The 19,721-nt window shown below is 36.0% G+C and overlaps 1 protein-coding gene across 1 annotated transcript in view; it reads right to left on the bottom strand.

The window, feature by feature from the left end:
- LOC105826280 (EF-hand calcium-binding domain-containing protein 6-like) overlaps positions 1 to 19,721 on the bottom strand; it is a gene marked incomplete at its 3' end in the record, with an annotated part of 192,321 nt that overhangs the window by 95,430 nt on the left and 77,170 nt on the right. Inside the window, exons 6-7 of the mRNA XM_012664235.1 lie at positions 13,618 to 13,742; positions 7,868 to 8,016 (exon numbers count right to left, since the gene is read on the bottom strand). Of these exons, the coding sequence (XP_012519689.1) occupies positions 7,868 to 8,016; positions 13,618 to 13,742 (274 nt within the window). The remainder of the gene's footprint in view (positions 1 to 7,867; positions 8,017 to 13,617; positions 13,743 to 19,721) is intronic.

Raw genomic sequence — 19,721 nt, 5'->3', positions numbered from 1 at the left:
TCTCAAAAAAAAAAAAAAAACCTAAAATGTCGGGGGTGGGTAACAACAATGTAGAGGTGTTGTATGCAATCAAAGTTCAGTTGTTATCAGCATGAAATAGATTGCTCTAAGTATAAAATGTTCTATGTAAGCCTCATCATAACCACAAAGCAAGAATCTATAGTAGACGCACAAAACAAAAATGGAAAGCCCTCAAAGTACACCACTACAGAAAACCATCAAACCACAAAGGAAGACAGCAAGAGAGGAGGAAAGAAACAAAGTACCCATAAAACAATTAACAAAATGGCAGTAGTAAGTAAGTCCTTAGCTATCAATAATTACCTTAAATGTAAACAGATTAAATTTTCCAATAAAAAGACATAGAGTGACTGAATGGATTTAAAAAAATGACCCAATTATGTACTACCTACAAGAGACTCACCTCCCTTTTAAGGACACATAGACTGAAAGTGAAGGGATAGATAAAGACATTCCACACAAACAGAAACCAAAAGAGAGCAGGGATAGCTATATATATCACTTATACCAGATAAAATAGACTTTACATCAAAAAATGTAGAAAGAAACAAGGAAGAATATTATATAGTGATAAAGGGGTCAATTCATTAAAAGGGGAGAACAATTGTAAATATATATGCACCCAACATTGGAGTCCTAAATATATGAAGCAAATATGAAAGGATCTGAAGGAAGAGATAGATTATAATACATTAATAGTAAGAGACTTCAATACCCCACTTTCAATAATGGACAGACCATCCAGGCAGAAAGTTAATAAGGAAACATTGAACTTGAACAATACTTTAAGACCAAATGGGTGTAACAGACATAAACAGAACATTCCATTCAAAAGCAATAGAATACACATTCTTCTCAGGAACACACGGAACATTCTCCAGGACAGATCATATGTAAGGCTATAGACAAGTCTTGAAAAATTTAAGAATATTGAAATCATATCAAGTACCTTTTCTGGCCACCACGGAAGGAAACTAGAAATCAGTAACAGAAGGAATTTTGGAAAATTCACAAATACATGCAGATTAAACAACGTACTCCTAAACAACTGATGGGTCAAAGAAGACATTAAAAGGGAAGTTTAAAAATCTTGAGACAAATGAAAATAGAAACTCAACGTAATAAAACTTACAGGACACAACAAAAACAGTTCTAAGAGAAATTTTACAGCAATAAATGCCTACATCACAAAAGAAGAAAGATCCCAAGTAAACAACTTAACCTATGCCCCAAGGAAATAAAAAAGGAGAACAAATTAAGCCCAGTGTCAGCATAAGGAAAGAAATAATGAAGATTAGAGCAGAAATAAATAAAATAGAGACTAGAAAAATGACACAAAACATAGACAAAACTAAGAGTTGTTTTTAAAAAAGATAAACAAAATAGACAAACCTTTAGCTAGACTAAGGAAAAAAAACAGAAGACAAATAAAATCAGAAGTGAAACAGGAAACATTACGACTAATACCACAAAACTACAGAGGATCATAAGAGACTATTATGAACAATTACATGAAAAAAATTGGATAACGTAGAAATACAGATAAATTCCTAGACACATACAACCCACCAGGACTGAATCATGAAGAAATAGAAAATCTGAACAGAGCAATAACAAGTAAAGAGATTGAATTAGTAACAAAAAGTCTCCTGTCAAAGAAAAGCCCAGGACCTGATGGCTTCACTGCTAAATCTACCAAACATTTAAAGAATAACTAATACCAATCTTTTACAAACTCTTCCAAAAAATCAAAGAGGGAAGAGTACTTCCAAGCTCTTTTTACAAGGCCAGCATTACCCTGATACCAAAGCCAGACAAAGACATCACAAGAAAAGAAAACTGCAGGCTAATATCCTTGATGAACATAGATGCAAAAATCCCCAACACAATACTAGCAAATTCAACAACACAGTGAAAGGCTTATTCACCATGATCAAGTGGGATTTATCCCTGGGATGCAGGGATGGTTCAACATACACAAATTAATAAATCTGATATATCACATTAACAGAATGAAAAATAAAAACCATATGATTATCTCACTAGATGCAGAAAAAGCATTTGACAAATCCAACATCCTTTCATAAAAAAAAAAACATATTAGGTATGGAAGAAATGTACTTCAACATAATAAAGGCCATATACGGTAAGCCTACCGCTAACATTATACTCATTGGGGAAAAATTAAAACCCTTTCCTCTAAGATCAGAAACAAGACAAGGATGCCCATTCTCACCATTTCCATTCAAGTTTTGGAAGTCCCTGCTAGTGCAATCAGGCAAGAGAAAGAAATAAGAGGCATCCAATCAAAAAATGGGCAAGGGACCTGAATAGACATTTCTCAAAAGAAGACATACAAATGGCCAACAGATATATGAAAAAAATCCTCAACATCACTAATCACCAGGGAAATGCAAATTAAAATCACAATGAGATATCACCTCACACCTGTCAGAATAACTATTATCAACAACACAAAGAAAACAAGTGTTGGTGACAATGTGGAGAAAATGGAACCCTTGCACAATGTTGTTGAGAATATATAAGTTAGTACAGCCATTATGGAATATAAGTTAGTACAGCCATTTCAGTTCCTCAGAAAACTAAAAATAGAATCACCAGTAAATCCAGCAACTCTACTTCTGGGTATGTAACCAAAAGATTTGAAATCAGTATGTCTGCATTCCCATGTTCACTGCAGCACTATTCACAATAGCCAAGTTATGGTATAAACCCAGGGGTCCATCAACAAACGGATGGATAAAGAAAATGTGTATATACACAACAATATTATTAACAAGAATATTATTTTGCCTTAAAAAGAAAGAAATTTTGTCATTTGTGATAATGCATGGAATCATGCCTCTCCCTCTCGCCAACCCGGCTCCAGGCATGCTGGCTTCTTCCAGGCCCCAGAATGCTCCTTGGAGCCGCTGGCCCACTGCCAGGAGCCTCTGCCCATAGTTGTCCTTGTGGCCACTCTCCCGGCCTCGCACCTCGTCACAGCGGCCAGCTCCTCCCTGGTATTCATCATTGTTCCCTGTTGATTCTCTCCAGAGCACTAACCACGTTGTATATTTTGTGCTATTACTTACATACTTGTCTATATTTATATTTTATGTCATTATTTATATGTTTGTCTCCTCCGCCAGCAGGTAAAGTCCTCTGAGGGAGGGATCATGTCTATCTTGTTCCCCAATGAGTCTCTAGTGTCCAGCACAGCACCTGGTATATAGTAAGTGCTCAAACATTATTTGTTGACTGACTGAACAAACATACAAAGCTAAAAAGAACCTAAAGACCCAAACGACAGTGAAATGGTCAAATACGGTGTGCTGTATAAAATTAAGTGCCCTAACAAGTGGTCATGACCCAAAAAACCAGCCCCTTTGAACATGCTGTTTGCTTTCTCTAAATGGAAGGTCTTTTTCCAACTATCCATGTAGGAAACTCATATTTACCTCTAAAAGGTTCAACTCAGTTCTGTTCACTCTTTGGAGGTGCTGCTAACTTCCCAGCATGAATACGTTGAGGAAGCCTTTTGATAGCACTGTGGACCTCCTCCCAGCCTCCTGGCCTAATCTCATAGAAAAACTGGAATAAATCTATCAACAAAATGATTTACTTTAAATACACGGCTGAAGTTGAAACCAAGAGAGGGAAATCCATAGGCACTGGAAGCAAGGAAGGACTCAACTCGAGCAGTAAGAACGTGGCCTGTTACCACAAGAGCCCAGGGTTTTATCAGGCCTGGACAGAACAGTATGTGCTAATGGAGGACCTGCAAGTCAATATAGGCTGAAAGGGGATAGGGTCTTAACGCCCATTTGGGGCTGGAAGACTTGAGATTGTTCAAAACTTGGAGTAGATTTGGCACAGTTGAAGAGTTAGTGAACCAATACAGGTCCTAAAAAAGTAGCTGGAATGTAGCCCAGAGAGATAAAGACATGGAGAACACAAAAGAGAGTTTAAGAGACATGGAGAATGGAATGAGAAGGTCCAACAAATATTTAATAGATTTAATAGGAGTTCCAGAAGAAAAGACCAGTGAGAATGAGGTGGAGACAATATTCAAAGAATAATAGCTGAGAACATTCTACAATTCATGAAAAATACTAATTCTCAGATTGCAATAGCATGAATCTGAAAAGGTTAAATGGACAGACTTCTCTACCAAGATACATGCAGGGAAATTGTAAAGTAACAAAAATAAAAGCTTAAAAGCAACTGGGAAAAAAAATCACCCATGAAGGAATCAGAGTCAGACTGACAGCAGACTCTCAAGGCAACAGTGGAGGCCAGAGGCCATGAAGGGAACCTTCCCAGCTAACAGAAAACAGCTCTCAAACAAGAATTTTGTTCCTTGCTAAATTTTCATTAAAGAGTAAGCGCAAAATGAAGATTTTTTTAAAAAACAAATACAGAACTAACCACTCACAGGATCTCACTAAAAGGACTATCCAAGGACACACTTCAGGAAATCGGCTCCAGATGGAAGGAGTGAGATGTAAGAGGCAGCGATGGGCAAACAAACTGGTAAACATGGGAAAACCTGAATAGCATGGACCGTGTAAAACAATAATAGCAAGAATGACTAATGCAGCTACTTCCAAAACAAGGCAGAAGCAAAACACACGTCAACGATAACATGTAAGTTGAAGGTGCTTGTTTTATTCAGGACGGTAGAAATATTGATTAACTTTAGACTTTATAAGTAAGAATAGAACTAAAACGTTTAAGTCTTAAAACAGTAGAAGAAAAGAAGAGTGATAAAGAAAACTTGGCCAGTACGAAACAAGACAGAAAAGGAATAAAGAAAAAAAAAAAGAAGGAGCAGAAGAAATCATAGAAAGTACAAAATAAGTGGTCGGGAAAAAATCCAAACACATCACTCACAATAAATGAAAGTAGACCAAACTTCACAGTTTAAAAAAACAGAGATTTTCCTTTTGGAATTTTAAAAATATAGATATTAATATATGCTGTTTTACAAGAAATACCTAAAATATCACAATAAAAGAATAAAAATAAAAGAATGGGAAAAGATATACCTGATAAATACTAACTGAAGAAAACTGCGATGAGTATTTTTTTTTTTTTTTTTTTTTGAGACAGGGTCTCGTTCTGCTGCCCAGGCTGGAGTGCAGTGCCACCCCAATCATAGCTCACTGCAGCCTCGAGCTCCTGGGCTCAAGCCATCCTCCTGACTCAGCCTCCCACGTATATGGGACTATAGGTGGGCACCACCATGCTTGGCTAATTTTTCTATTTTTTGTAGAGACGGGGTCTCATTCTTGCTCAAGCTGATCTCAAATTCCTGGCCTCAAGCAATCCTCCCACCTCAGCCTCCCAAAGTGCTAGGATTATAGGCGTGAGCCACCATGGCCAGGCCTATGAGTATTTTAATATCAGATATGATAGACCATAAAAGGCATTCATAGGGATAAGAAAAGGTGATTATATAATAACAAAGGAAACAGCCTGCCAGGAAGATATGACAAATCTGTACTTCAGATATGTGTACTAGGAGACATGTATATAATACATAATTCATAGTGTTAGCACTTGGGTATTCATTCTGATGTTGTTTCTTATGTCCTGTTTCTACTGAGAACTCTGGGTGAATGTGAAAAAGACTCACCAAAAGGGACTTAGAAATCCCTGGGTCCCTGGCTAGAACAGTTTATAGCAACACCACAACCCTGGCCACCTTTAGCCCCCATCATATTCTTTACAGACATAGTCACTCTGCTGAGCCACTCTGGCTTTGCACTGTTTGTTATTTGATTCTGCATTTTTAGCACCTACCACCATGTCTGGTAGAGAAAGGCACTCAATAAATGTTAGCTGAATGACAGTTTATGCATCCATTAAAATTATAATTTTGAAGACTATGAAGCCAATTTGAAAAATGTTTATAATATGCATTTCTATTTTAAAAACACAACATAAAACTGTAGATGTACTCTGGTTACAAAAATGCAAAAATTATATATGCATGTGGGTACAAAATGGAAGACAATGTGGAACAGTGTAAATAGTAAATTTGCTAGGTAAGGTCAATGGTGACTTTTTGTTTTTAATTTTTATTATTGCTATTAAATTATTATTTGTATAATTTTAAAAATGAAATAAGAAGAAATGACTATGTAAGTTTAGCTATCCAATAAAGTCATTCCTGAAAACTTTCACCATATATAAGAAGGACAATAGAGTTGTTTTCTAAACCATGGAAATATTTACTCCGAGAGCCAAATTTTGCTTTTCACCATAAAAGCCACAATGTTAGTACAGTGATTCTCTCTGGACCCACAGGGCACTGTTGAGGAAAGTGCAGTGCTGTGGGGAGCAGATGCAGCTGCTACAGCTTCACGCTGTGTTTTCCCTCCCCTTCTCTCATGTCTCTCCTTTCTAGGAACCCCCAAGGCATCCACCCATTACCCAGAGTTTTACAGGACAATATTTCTGTTAGCTTCCACCCTGCTTCCCCTGAGAAAAGGCTCTCTGTCTTGCTTGGATAGAAAATCAGGTAAATTAAAGAGGGTATTCCTTACACAGATTTTGGTCTATATATACCATTTCCACCTGAAAGGAACCAGGGATCCCTGGAGAAATGGCTGATGCCAGGTCTGGGCAGGAGATGTACAAGACGAGCCTGGAGCATTTTGTCACAACAGAAAGCAAGAAAGCTATCCAAGACTATTAAGGTCATGTCAACAGGACTCAGGAGCCAACATGAAAAGGCTTCTACTGGCCCAGATGGAACAAACTGAGCATCAATAAGAATAATAACTGTAATGAATTGAGACATATAAAATATGTTTAAATTCATGAGTTCATAATAATTATTAAGAAAAATAACTAAGAAAAAACACTCATTGACCACTTTTGGAGGATGCTAGGGAACTAGCTCATTATTTTGGAAAGTAGAAAATGAAGGGAAAGAATCAAGGATATCCTGTCTTTCTTACATTAATGGTGCCTCACTGGTACCAAATAGGAGGGGGCCGTTTTCATTATGGAAGTGCTCCAACCAATAGAAAGAAGAAATGATAGACAAAGAGTATCACCACTTTACACTCTCTAGTGAATTAATGAATCTAGGTATGATCAACAAAGGTTGCTAAGATCATAAAAGAGAGACAACCTGTCAGTATACGTTTGCCACCACCTATGAAGTGTTCTTGCCAAAAAAACTGTGAACAGAGGTCTATATACCTAACTATCAACTTAGGGCAGGGAGTTGGGGGAGGGAGACAGGGAAACATGTTAAATGTCACTGCAGGTTGCAATCAGCCAACTCTAGATTGTAAGGAAGCCCACGTAACAATCTAGATTACTTTTAAAATTAAGAAATGAAGCCTATAGATTTAAAAAAATTGTGGCAGATTAACCAATTGCAGTGTACTGACTTAATTTGGATTCTAATTTAAATAAATTATAAAAGAAAACATGAGACAAGCAGTTAAATTCGAACCTTGACTGGATATTAATATTATTAATAATTCTATTAAATGTAAAAAAAGTATTTTCATCTTGTTTTTAAAAAGAGTTCTTATCTTTTAGAGAGATATGGGGAAATATGATGTCTTGTATTTGTTTAAAAAATATCCAGGATTAAGGAAAATAAGCAGGGAAACAGATGAAATTGACTAGCCCTGTTTGTTGAAGCAGGGTAGTGAGTATGTTAGCGGATTCATTATATTATTCTCTTTATGTTTGTATATGTTTAAAATTTTCAATAATAAAAAGTCTAAAACATTAATAAAAAATAAATGAAGCTGTTCCTTATTCTCACAGTTGACGTTTAGGGAAAAAAATGTCAAGGAAACAATGGGACTCTTACCTTTTCATTAACTGGATAAAAACTCTTCTTGGTAATTGGTATACAAAGGTGTCAAAGACAATCTTTAGGTAATTAAAGGACACATAACCACTTTTAGATGGGTCCCCTGCACTGAGAGCCTTTTCAATCTTGTCATAGGACTTCCAAAACTGCAACAAATTAAAATTAGAGTGTGGCATTCATGAAAATCAACTTCATGGAGCTATTCAACCATTTTATTTTTACCAAAACTTCTTCACATTTTCCTCTCCAAAAACTGATCAAAAAGGTTACTATGGCATGTACTGAACTTCAAATGTTTAATTGATGAGCTCACTACAAAACAGTATTCCCAGTCACAGCTACTCAATTGACAAGGCAGACAAGTTTCTCAGGGAAAAACAGCACATATAATAGCTCCACCTCAAATTTCAGAGCTAAAAATACTTGCTGGATCTGCCAGTTTGATACATCTTTCTTAATAAACTTTCAACCATTCCCTACTGTGAGCGCACACTATGATTCTCCTGATTAAGTCAGGCCAATCAAACAAAATAACTGGTAACATTTTTTAAAAATAGTAGTAGTTTTTACAGTAAGGAAAATAATTAATATAAGGATTGCATAAACATAGTACATACAGGACATTTCTTTAATCATTCTTTTTTAAATGGCAAATTACAAAGAACCGGGATGAATGAGCTTTGCTTATGCGACTTCTAAAATGCAATAATATAGGTTAACCAATGATTTTTATATGACTTATAAAAAGACTGTGAAGATTGTTTTTATTCCCAAAGGTTTTCCTGCTGTTTATTATTGAGTAATAACAATATTCCCCAATATTTTCAACCCTCTTACTTGTCTAAATTCAATTTTTCCTGCTAACTGGGATAAGAAGATAAGCAAAAGAACCACCAACTTGGTATAAAAGGTGACTTTCTTAAAGAGCTGCTGGAACATGGAAATATATGTACAAGAGTCTCCATCCACTAAAGGAATAAGAAGCAGATTCATTAAATCTTCCTTAGCGTGCAGAGGAATATTGGAACTCCAAAGGGGAAATCTTTAAAAATATTATGAGACCTACATTTCTTAAAAAGGACCTAAGCTTCTTAGGAAGTTACATAAAGTTAACCCAAAATGTGGCTAAATTTGCCCATTTCTCTTTCAGGGAGGTGAGTTGCATTTGACACACTGCCTGGCGGAAAACTGAAGCAAGAGCCTCGTGTGGAGGAGGGTCTCAGTGTATTTATTGGACTAATGAAGCCCATTTTTAATATCTTAATGACATTTGGTCTCCAGTATTTTTTTTCAGGAGAGCGGTTCTGACATGATCAAGAGCTTTTAGAAAAAGAGCAAGGACTGAACAGAAATACTATCTTTGTGACAGATATCTTTTTAGAAATTTTCATTGTTATTGCTTATAAAGAAAGTACAAGCCATTGTTTAAAAAAATGCAAGCAATTCAGAAAAGTATAAAAAAGGAAATAAAAATACCTGGAAGTCTCACCATCCACAATTTTGTATATAGTGTTCCAAAACCCTCAACATGATCATACAAACATATATTATAATTTTACAAGAATGGAATCATATTACATTTTCAGGTTTGACAAGTGCTTTCTTCATTTAACAGTATGTTATGAAATTTTTTCTGTAAGAACTAGCATGTATCTATATGATTCTTTTAAATGACACATAGTATGCCATTACATTATTGAGGGACCAGCAAAGGGTACACCCGTTTTTCATCCTTATCATCTTTATGCATTGAGTTTTTGTAAACATTTCCCTGATCCCAAATCTAAATAAAGTGCCTGTTGTTATTCTCTCACCTAACATTCTGGACTTTTCTGTCATATGAATAAAAAAATTATTATTTAGGAATGTTTATTCATTTAACATTTCTCTCCCTGATGTAAGGTCATGTGATCTCTATGACAGCAAAGATTATATCTGTTTTGTTCACTAATAATTATAATATCTACAATAAAGCCACAATATTGGCATGCAGTAGGCACTCAATAAATATTTGTTAAAAGTGGACATTTTTATACCAAAAATCTTCTAAACAAAAGTCGCAAGATATAAAAAGCTGTTCAACACATTAGTAATCAGGGAAATGAACATCAAAATCATAGCTGAGATACCATTTCATCTGCATCCGACTGGCAAGTATGTAAAAGCCCGACAATATCAAGTGTTGGTGAGCATGTGGAACAACAGGAATTCTCATATGCTTCTGGTGGGAGTGTAAACCGATATTGTGGAAAACAATCTGATGCTGCCAGTTAAATCTGAGGGGCATGTTTTCAACAATCTAGCAAACAATTCTACTCCTGGGTGTATTTCTCACTCCTAGCTGCAAACCCTGGCACCTGTGCACCAGAAGCTATGTCTGCAGCCATTTATGGTGGCATTGTTTGGATTAGCACAAACAGAATGCAGTTCAAATGTCCATCCATGGGAGAAAGTATAACTTGTGTACTAGTTAGATAACAGAAAACTGCACCACAGTGAAAATGATAATACAGCTACATCCACAATATGTGTGTGTGAATCTCATCCTTAGCAAGAAGAGGCTAGAAATAAATGGCTTTGCAGCTATGCAAGCATGGAAAGAAAGCAACATCAGGCAAAAGACAAAGAACCCGGTCTGTAAGAAAATGTAACATAAAAAATAAATAAATACATCCCCTGCAAGAATTTCATGCCACAAAAAGGAACTAAATAAGAAAATTAATTAATGAAAAGAAAATCTTGAAGATGATAAAGCAATGAAAGAGATGAGAAGGGATGTTTCAAAGCTAAGAAAATAGAAAATGAAAATAACATAATTACAGGAACTAATAAATTAGAAATAGCAAGAATAAGAGACAAAAATGAAATTTAAATTAGTATTAAAGGAGTGGCTTGAAAGAATGAAGGCAGAGGAAAGAAGAAAAGGACTAAAGCAACTTGAGAGAGGATGACAGCTATCAAGGATAAGCAGAAATGACCCAATATAAGGATAACTGCGAGTATCATTGAAGGATGGACGGAGGAAGAGAGAGGGACAGGGGAGATGATTTTAGTGATACGACATAGGACATTTTCCTGAAACCAAGGAAGAATGAATCTGTATGTCAAAAGAACACACTGTGTTCCAGGAAACTTTGTCCAAATGTTCCATGCCAAGACATAGCTTAGTTTTTCTTTTTTAATTTCAAGGATCAAGCAAAAATACTTTAGGCATCCAAGTAGAAAAAGGAAATCACCTACAAGGAGAAAACAATCTGGTTGACCCAGGTTTCTCCACAGCATCATGCAGTGCCGGAAGACAATGGAAAACTATTTACTGCATTATGAGGAAAAGAAAGTACGATGGAAGAATTATACCCAGCCGCCAAGCTGTTGTGCAAGTATAGAATCAAAAGGCACATAGTCTCAAAAATGAAAAAAAACAAAGGGAAAAGCACCCATGAGCCTTTCTTAAGGAAATTATTTGACAGTGAAATCCAGCCAACCAAAAAATACATCAAAATAAAGAACTCTGAGAGGGATAAACTGGGGTAAGCGTTGAGCTATAGTGATGCACATTAAATTCATGTAAATATAAAACAGAGTCAAAACAACATGGGGAATTATGGTGACTGAACAAAATATAAATATTATAAACTTGACTAAGGACAAACTATAAACAACAAAATTGAGAGGTGGGAGGGAGGGGTAGGGAGAAACACACAAGTGCCCGTCACTTCAGTTCTTAGCAGAAAGCCAGCCCATACTGTCTGTAATTGAAACATCCTTCAAAAACATTGTAAGTTCTCCAGCTCTTAATGGCTTTTTAAATCTCTTTTCTTATCTAGAGTCCCCTTGGTTACCTAATATGTCTTGTAGGAAAGAAATATTCATCCAAAGTTCAAAAATGTCTCCGGTTTCACTTGAGGCCAGTATTGTGGGGTTAAGAGCAGGACGATAAAGCTACACTGCTTGAGCTTGTTTAAACTCGGCTCCAGTACCTACTGGCAAGCCATTTAATCCTTTATGCCTCAGTTTCCTCAACTTAAAACTGGGATAACAGTAGTGCCTAACTCCTGTAGTTGCTGTGAAGACTAGCCAGAACACCTAGAGAACACTTAGAACACTATCTGGCACCGAGGAAGCCCCCATAAAAGGCTTACTTACAATGGTGATCAGATGATGGTGATCATGACATTACCTTTCATCTGGTAAATTTGAGGAAATTTAAATTAAATATGTTTTATTTGTTTGTTTATTTGTTTTTAAGAGATGAGTCTCACTCTGTTGCCCAGGCTGGACTGCAGTGGCGCAATCATAGGTCCCTGCAGCCTCGAACACCTGGACTCCAGTGATAGTCCTGCCTTAGCCTCCCAAGTAGCTGGGACTACAGGTGCTAAATATGTTTTATTTTTTAAAAGGAACATGATCCTCTTCTTATAAAATTATTTCTATCTATGTATCCACTCACCCACCCACCCATCCACCCACTGTGCAGCCATCCTTCTATATATGGATAAAGAGAGGTCTAGAATTATGTTCACCAAATGTTGCCTTTGATTATTTCTGGGTGGTGGACTGTGAATAATTTATTACTTTCTTCTTTTTACTTTTCAGAATTGCTTACATTTGTTGTATGTTCATGGACTTTGTAATGGTCATGATTTTATGAAAAAAATAAAGTCATTAACAACAACAAGAGAAAACAAGTGTTACCAATTTACCAACAGAAATTAAAGTGTTCACTTCTCTAAACCCATACCAATACTGGTCTTGCTAGTTTTTCCTCAATGAAAATTTTATATTAATAATTTTTAAAAGTTCTATGTATGTTAGGAAGAGTTATTATTTAACTGTCATTTATGTTGCACATATTTTGCCAAGTTGATCATGTTTATACAAAGTTTTGCTGTACAAAAGCTTTTTCATTTTCATGTAGCCAAATTTATTGGCCTTTTTCTTTATGGCTTTCGGGCTTTACTTCATGCTTAAAAGAGATTCTAAATTTCAAGATTAAAATTTTTTTACTCATACTGTTTATTTTTAAATTTAAATAGTTGATGCATATAGAATTTATTTTTGGTGAAGAATAGAAGGTTACAAGCTTACTTTTCCCAAAATGGCTGGCTAGTGAATTATTTCAATAATTACCGAATAATCCACTTCCTGCTCCTATTATACTTTATTGAAATGTCTCATATCATAGGTTAAATTCACATATAAAGATTGGTTCATCATCCAACTAGCCTTTTAAATCAATTTGAATGTCCATTGCTGGGCCAGCGCTGTATTGTCTTAATTTTTAAACCTTTATAAAATATTTTATATGCGATAGAATAAGTCCTCTATTACAATTTTTCAAAAGAAAAAAATATATATCCAGATACAGTGAGAGAAGGCATTAATACTAAATCTTCCAATCCAAGAATTAGAAAAGACCTCTCCATTTATTCAAGTTGTCCTTTATGTCACTCAATAAAGTGATATCATTTCTTTATATAAGTCTTATATGGTTCTTATTAGAGTTAGTACATGAGTAGCACAAAGGATGTACTTAAAAATTAGTTTCTCATCGCCATCACTATTAGCAGTAGTATTACTGTTACTATTGATGCTTTTAGGAGATGGAATAGGTTTCAGGGCTCGAGGACATGTAGGCAGGATCAAAACAAATTTTAGAAATAACGTCTAGTCCTTAGTTTTTTACAGTTGTCTACTTTGCTATGTTTGTACTCTAGATAACTGTGGCTTTGGGAAAACATTCTTACCTCCTGGCAAAAGGTCCTCTCAATTTCATCTAAGGAGTAGTTTTTCCAATTATCTTCAGATGACACAGAATTGAGTGAACGTTCCTTTCTCGAATTTTTGCCTTGTTGATGCTCTAATGAGACATCTATTAAAACAAAATAGCTTTAGTTTATTAACATTGTCAAAGGTAAATTTAAATGTTGTTTCCGTTCAATCATCACCTGTCTGGCAAAAATTAAGACTTGAATAAGCCAAGAAAATGATCAACCACGTAATAAATTGTATTGAAATGATAAGATGAACATTTTGGAAAAAATAAAATTAGTCTCCTACTTGCTATGTTACTCTACGATAAACCCTAGATAGAGTGAAATGTACATTAAATATAATTTAAAAATCATAAAAGTAGTAGTAGAAAATTAAGATGACTACTACATAATATATAACCTTTGTGTGAGATGGCCTTTTTTGCTGTGAAGAAACCACTAATGCCAGAAATGATTTAAATAATGGATAGAACTGACAATATAAATATTTAATATTTTTGGTTAAAAAAACCCACACAAATAACAGTGAAAAAATGAGTAAGGAAAAAACTATTGTTAACATACATGAGAAATACTGGTCAATTTTCATAATATATGAGTAGCTCTTACAAATTAATAAAATAAACATAAATATTCAATACAACAGTAGACAGAGGTTATAGACAGGTAATTCACATAAAAATAACTAAAAAAATCCAATAAATGTATGAAAAACTGCTCAAGCTCATTGATAATTTTAAAAGTTAACATTTTTTGCTACCCGTCGAATGGGCAAGGATTAAAGGGAATGGTAAGAACCAGTTCTGGCTTATATATAAAAACCTCATACTTGAATATACTTAAATCCCTTTCCAGAACTTTATACTCATGGAATAATAAGACCATTCAACAGATGTATATGGATAAGGATATTTTCTGTACTGTTTGTAAGAGAAAAAAATTGAAACAATCTAAATGCCCATTAATAGAAGATAAGTTTTACAGATTAATGGTTCACCAAACCTATGAAATACTACCCAGACATTACAAAGATGCACATCTAAATTAATGGATATGGAAATTTTTTCTTGTTATATATTGTTTCATGATTTAAAAAAGGACAATTAGCATAATTCAATTTTCATTTTAGCACTTTTTTTATCTTCCTATCTATCCATCCATCTATCCATGTACACATCAGAAACAAATCTGCGAGATAATACACCAAAAAGAACCCAGCAGTAGGATTTAGGTGGTAGGATTACAGGGAACTGTTATTTTGTGCCTTTATGTTTTCTGGCTTTTTTAAAACAAGCAGGTATTACTTTTATAATAAAAGAGAATGAAATAAATCTAAAATATAGCCACTTTCTTTCTCAAAGTCGACTGCAAAGAATCACAAATGGTTTCCCAGATTTATTTCCTGAAATGTCTGCAAATAAGCTTCAGTCAAATTAAGCCCACTTAGCTGCAGTTAACAAACTGCCAGTCATCTGGAATTCCATTTCCTATCTATCTCCCAAAAAAAAAAAAAGTCTCCCCCAGTGGCTCCCTATGGGCTACATAATAAAACACAAAGTTGGTCCTTCAGAACATGGTCTGGAATTCTGTGGCCTCAGTGGGCTGAGAACGAAACATAGGATCTCAGAACACGCAAGGTGCAAGAGGCCTCACTGAAAGATAAGGAAGCCAAGTCACACAACCAGGATCTGGCTTGGTCTGGCACACAGAGGTCTCTGGATCCCTCTCTGATACTTCTTCCTGTCCTAACTCCACCCTGTGACACTGGTACTCTAACACTGACTCACGGGCACACACCCACAGCACACCTAGGGAAGCCCGCTTGTGCTCTTTTTAAACAACATGCCTGTTCGGGAGCGGGGAGAGGGGCGAAGGTGTGAGGCCTGCCCTTGGGAGCTTGGAGTCCAAGACCTCATGCACATGTGCTGTAGTTGCTTTCCCAGGCTGGCTGGCAGAAACCAGGTATGGCACATTCAATGACTCCTCTCTCACCACAATTACACCAGGTTTCATTCTTTAGTGCAACTTAGTAATTCCTGCCATCTTCTGATTTTCCCAAAATTTCCTCTGAAGGATCCTCGCTGATTTTAAACAGGTAGAGAAGAAATCCAAAGCTTAAAGTGGGTTATATACGTCATGAGTGTAGCAAAAGAAAACTAGCTCCCCAATATCATTTCTTCATGCACCCAAATAGATGGTGCTTTTGATAAGCAAGATGGTGATGGCTTATTAAGAACCCAATGTAGCCAAAACAGAAGTATGCAAAATTAATGGAATATATTGTTCTATATTTAGAAAAGTCAAAGATAATGGGTTGCGGCAAATATATGAAATAGACTCTCTTATAGAAGAAAGCAACAAATGCATAAACAGCTCTTGGTAATTACTTCTTATATAACATTTCCCCCCAGACTTGCTACAGTAGCAAGTTTTATCCTTATCATTCATAATTCACAGAGAGTAGAAAAGTAGGAGTTCATAGTAAAGCTAGAAATGGATATAAAGAATTCTTTAGAATTGTGATTAATTATGGATGTCAAATTTTTGGAACAACTGCAAATAGGCGAAGTATATTTTTAAATTATTACTCTCTTAAGAATATCTTCCAAAAATGCTAAAATCATCATACAGAAAACAAATACAGTTGATCCTTGAATAACACATGTTTGAACTGTGTGGGTCCACTTATGCACAGAATTTTTTCAATAAATATACTGGAAAATTTTTCAGTGATTTGGAAAAATTTGAAAAAAATTTGCAAATGAACCATGTAGCCTAGAAATATTGAAAAACTTAAGTTAGGTGAGTCATTAATGCATAAAATTTACATAGATACCAGTCAATTTTATCATTTACTACCATAAAATATATACAAATTTATTATAAGAAGTTAAAATTTATCAAAACTTATGCACACAAACATCTATAGACCTTATATGGCTCCATTCACAGTTGAGAGAAATGTAAACCAATGTAAAGAGTCAATGTTAACACATTGCCTGCCACACTAGAAAAAAAACTTTTCCTTGGGGCCACGGTGTTTTTGCAAATTGAAAAACAGATCTCACAGCTCCCAAGGTGAAGAGACATGTGAGCTACCTATGCTTCATCAGGCCCTGGACTCAAAACTAGCGTGAGTTAAATACAACTCACATGGCAGTTAATGTGTTAAATCATAACTGCATAAAATTAATTGTAGTATATACGGCATTACTGTAGTAAGTTCATAGCCACCTCCTGTTGCTATGCTGTGAGCTCAAGTGCTGTAAGTATCTGCTTAAAATGCCATGTGATGCTAATTATCTCCATGTGAGCAGTTCTTCTCTCCAGTAAATTGCACATTGCAGTAAAAAGTGATCTCTTGCAGTTCTTGAGTATTTTTCATTGTGTTTAGTGCAATACCATAATCCCTGAATAATACCAGGAAATGTAAACAGAATGCCACTAGTGATGCTGGAAATGCTTCCACGAAGCAGAGGAAAGTCGAGACATTACAAGAAAAAGATGAATGGCTTGATCTACACTATACATTGAGGTCTGCAGCTGCAGTTGCCCACCATTTCAAGATAAATGAATTCAGCATAAGGACTGTTGGAAAAAAAGAAAAAAATTCATGAAGCTGTCACTGTAGCTACTCCAGCAGGCATGAAAACTTTGCACTTTTGGTGAAATACCTCTTTTTATCTCATATTGAAAACACAGCTTTTATGTAGGTGCAGGATTGTAATCAGAAAGGCATACCTATAGACTCTAACATGATTCAATAAAAAGTGAAGTCATTATATAACAACTTAAAGCAAAAGGAAGGTGAAGGATCTAAAGCTAGAGGATTTAATGCCAGCAAAGGATGGTTTGATGATTTTACAAAGAGGTTTGGCTTTAAAAATGTCAAGATAACAGGAAAAGCAGCCTTTGCCAACCAAGAGGCAACAGATGAATTCTCAGGCACCATTAAGAAAATCATTGAGAAAAAGGCATACCTGCCTGAACAGGTTTTTAATGCAGACAAAAGTGCCCTATTTTGGAAAGCAAAAATACCACAAAGGACATTTACCAGTAAGGAAGAGAAGCAAGAACCAGTATTTAAGGCAAGAAGGGATAAACTACCTCTACTGTTTTGTCCCTGTGCAGCCAGATTTATGATCAGAGCTTCCCTTGTCTATAAAGCTGCTAACCTCTGAGCCTTGAAGGGAAAAGATAAACACCAGCTTCCAGGCTTTTGGTTGTACAACAAGAAAGCCTGGACAAGGAGAACACTTTTTTTGGATTGGTTCAATGAATGTTTTGTCCCTAAAGTCAGGAAGTACCTTGCCAGTAAGGTCTTTTGAAGTTCTTTTGATATTGGACAATGCCCCTGGCCATCCTCATGAGTTAACACTGAAGGCATCAAAGTGGTCTGCTTGCTTCCAAACATAACATATAATTCGACCCCTAGATCAGGGCATCATAAGGTCCTTTAAGGCTTATTATACACAGTACTCTATGAAGTACTGCCAATGCCATGGAAGAGAAACCCAAGGGAGAGAAGCTTGATAGAGAGAAACCCAACAGAGAAAACATCATCAAAGTCTGGAAGGATTACATCATTGAAGACGCTATCGTTGTTACAGAAAAAGCCATGAAAGCCATCAAGCCTGAAACAATAAATTCCTGCTGGAGAAAACTGTGTCCAGATGTTGTGCACGACTTCACAGGATTTATGACAGAACCAATCAAGGAAATCATGAAAGAGATTGTGGATATGGCCAAAAAGGTGGAGGGTGAGGGTTTTAAGACATGGATCTTGGAGAAATTCAAGAGCTAACAGATACCGCAACACAGGAGTTAACAGAAGGCAACATGATGGAGATGAGTGCTTTCGAACCAATGCCGGAGGATGGAGAAGATGGCGGAGAAGCAGCGGTGCTGGAAAACAACCGACATTAGACAATCTGGCGGGAGAGTTTCGGTTATTCAAGACTGCTTTTGACTTCTTTTAGGGCATGGATCCTTCTATGATACAGGCACTGAAACTAAAGAAAATGGTGGAAGAAGGATTGGTACTGTATAGAAACAGTTTTAGAGAAATGAAAAAGGAAAAAAGTCAGATAGAAATTAAGATGCATTTCTGTAAAGTTACACCAAGTGTGCCTGCCTCTCCTGCCTCCCTTCCAGCTCCTCCACCTCTTCTGCCTCTGCCACCCCCGAGACAGCAACACCAACCCCTCCTCTTCTTCCTCTTCCTCGGCCTACTCCACATGAAGATGATGAGGATGAAGACCTTCATGATGATCCACTTCCACTTAATGAATAGTAAATGTACTTTCTCTTCCTTATGGTTTTCTTAGTAACAATTTCTTTTCTCTAGCTTGCTTTATTGTAAGAATACAGTATATAAAACATAGACAAAATTTGTGTTAACTGTATTGAGAAGGCTTCTGGCCAACATTAGGCTATTAGTAGTAATAATTAAGTTTGGGGGGAGTCAAAAGTTATACACGTATTTTCACCTAGACAGGGGGGTCAGTACCCCTAACCCTCATGTTGTTCAAGGGTCTACTGTATTATTAAAACACTGGTGGGTTAAAATGTCACTCTAGAAGAATTAGAGGCCATAGACACTTGACTTATCTGTCTGTGTGCTTCAAAGGGCTGGAGTGCCAAGGGAAGCAGGAGTTCCTGAGTCAGTAACATTCAGAACCTTTGAAACAGTACAAAGGTGGAGAGTGCTGGCTGTGGAAACAGCCTATCTGGATTTGATTACTGGCACTGCCACTTACTAGCTATGCAACCATGTGTTTTGTTTCCTCATTTGCAAAAAGACATGGAAAAGAGTATCTGCCACAGAGTTGCTACGAGAATTACATGAGATAATGAATGCACATGCCTGGCATTTGGTTGGTACTCAGTATATATTAGCTATGTATTGATTCATAAGAAATGTTTTTAATGATAGGAGGCATGGAAGAATGATATCAATTAGAGATAGAAAAGTCAGAAATTAGATGATAGAACTCAGGAGCAAATTAGAAAAAAATCACTTCAGGTATAGAGTATCATTAACTATAGTCAACCATGAAATTTGCTAAGAGATTAGA

Source organism: Propithecus coquereli, unplaced genomic scaffold (assembly GCF_000956105.1).
Source record: "Propithecus coquereli isolate 6110/MARCELLA unplaced genomic scaffold, Pcoq_1.0 Scaffold876, whole genome shotgun sequence".
Lineage (NCBI taxonomy): Eukaryota > Metazoa > Chordata > Mammalia > Primates > Indriidae > Propithecus > Propithecus coquereli.
The sequence above is the reverse complement of the archived record's forward strand: the minus strand, read 5'-3'. Positions and strand labels throughout refer to the sequence as shown.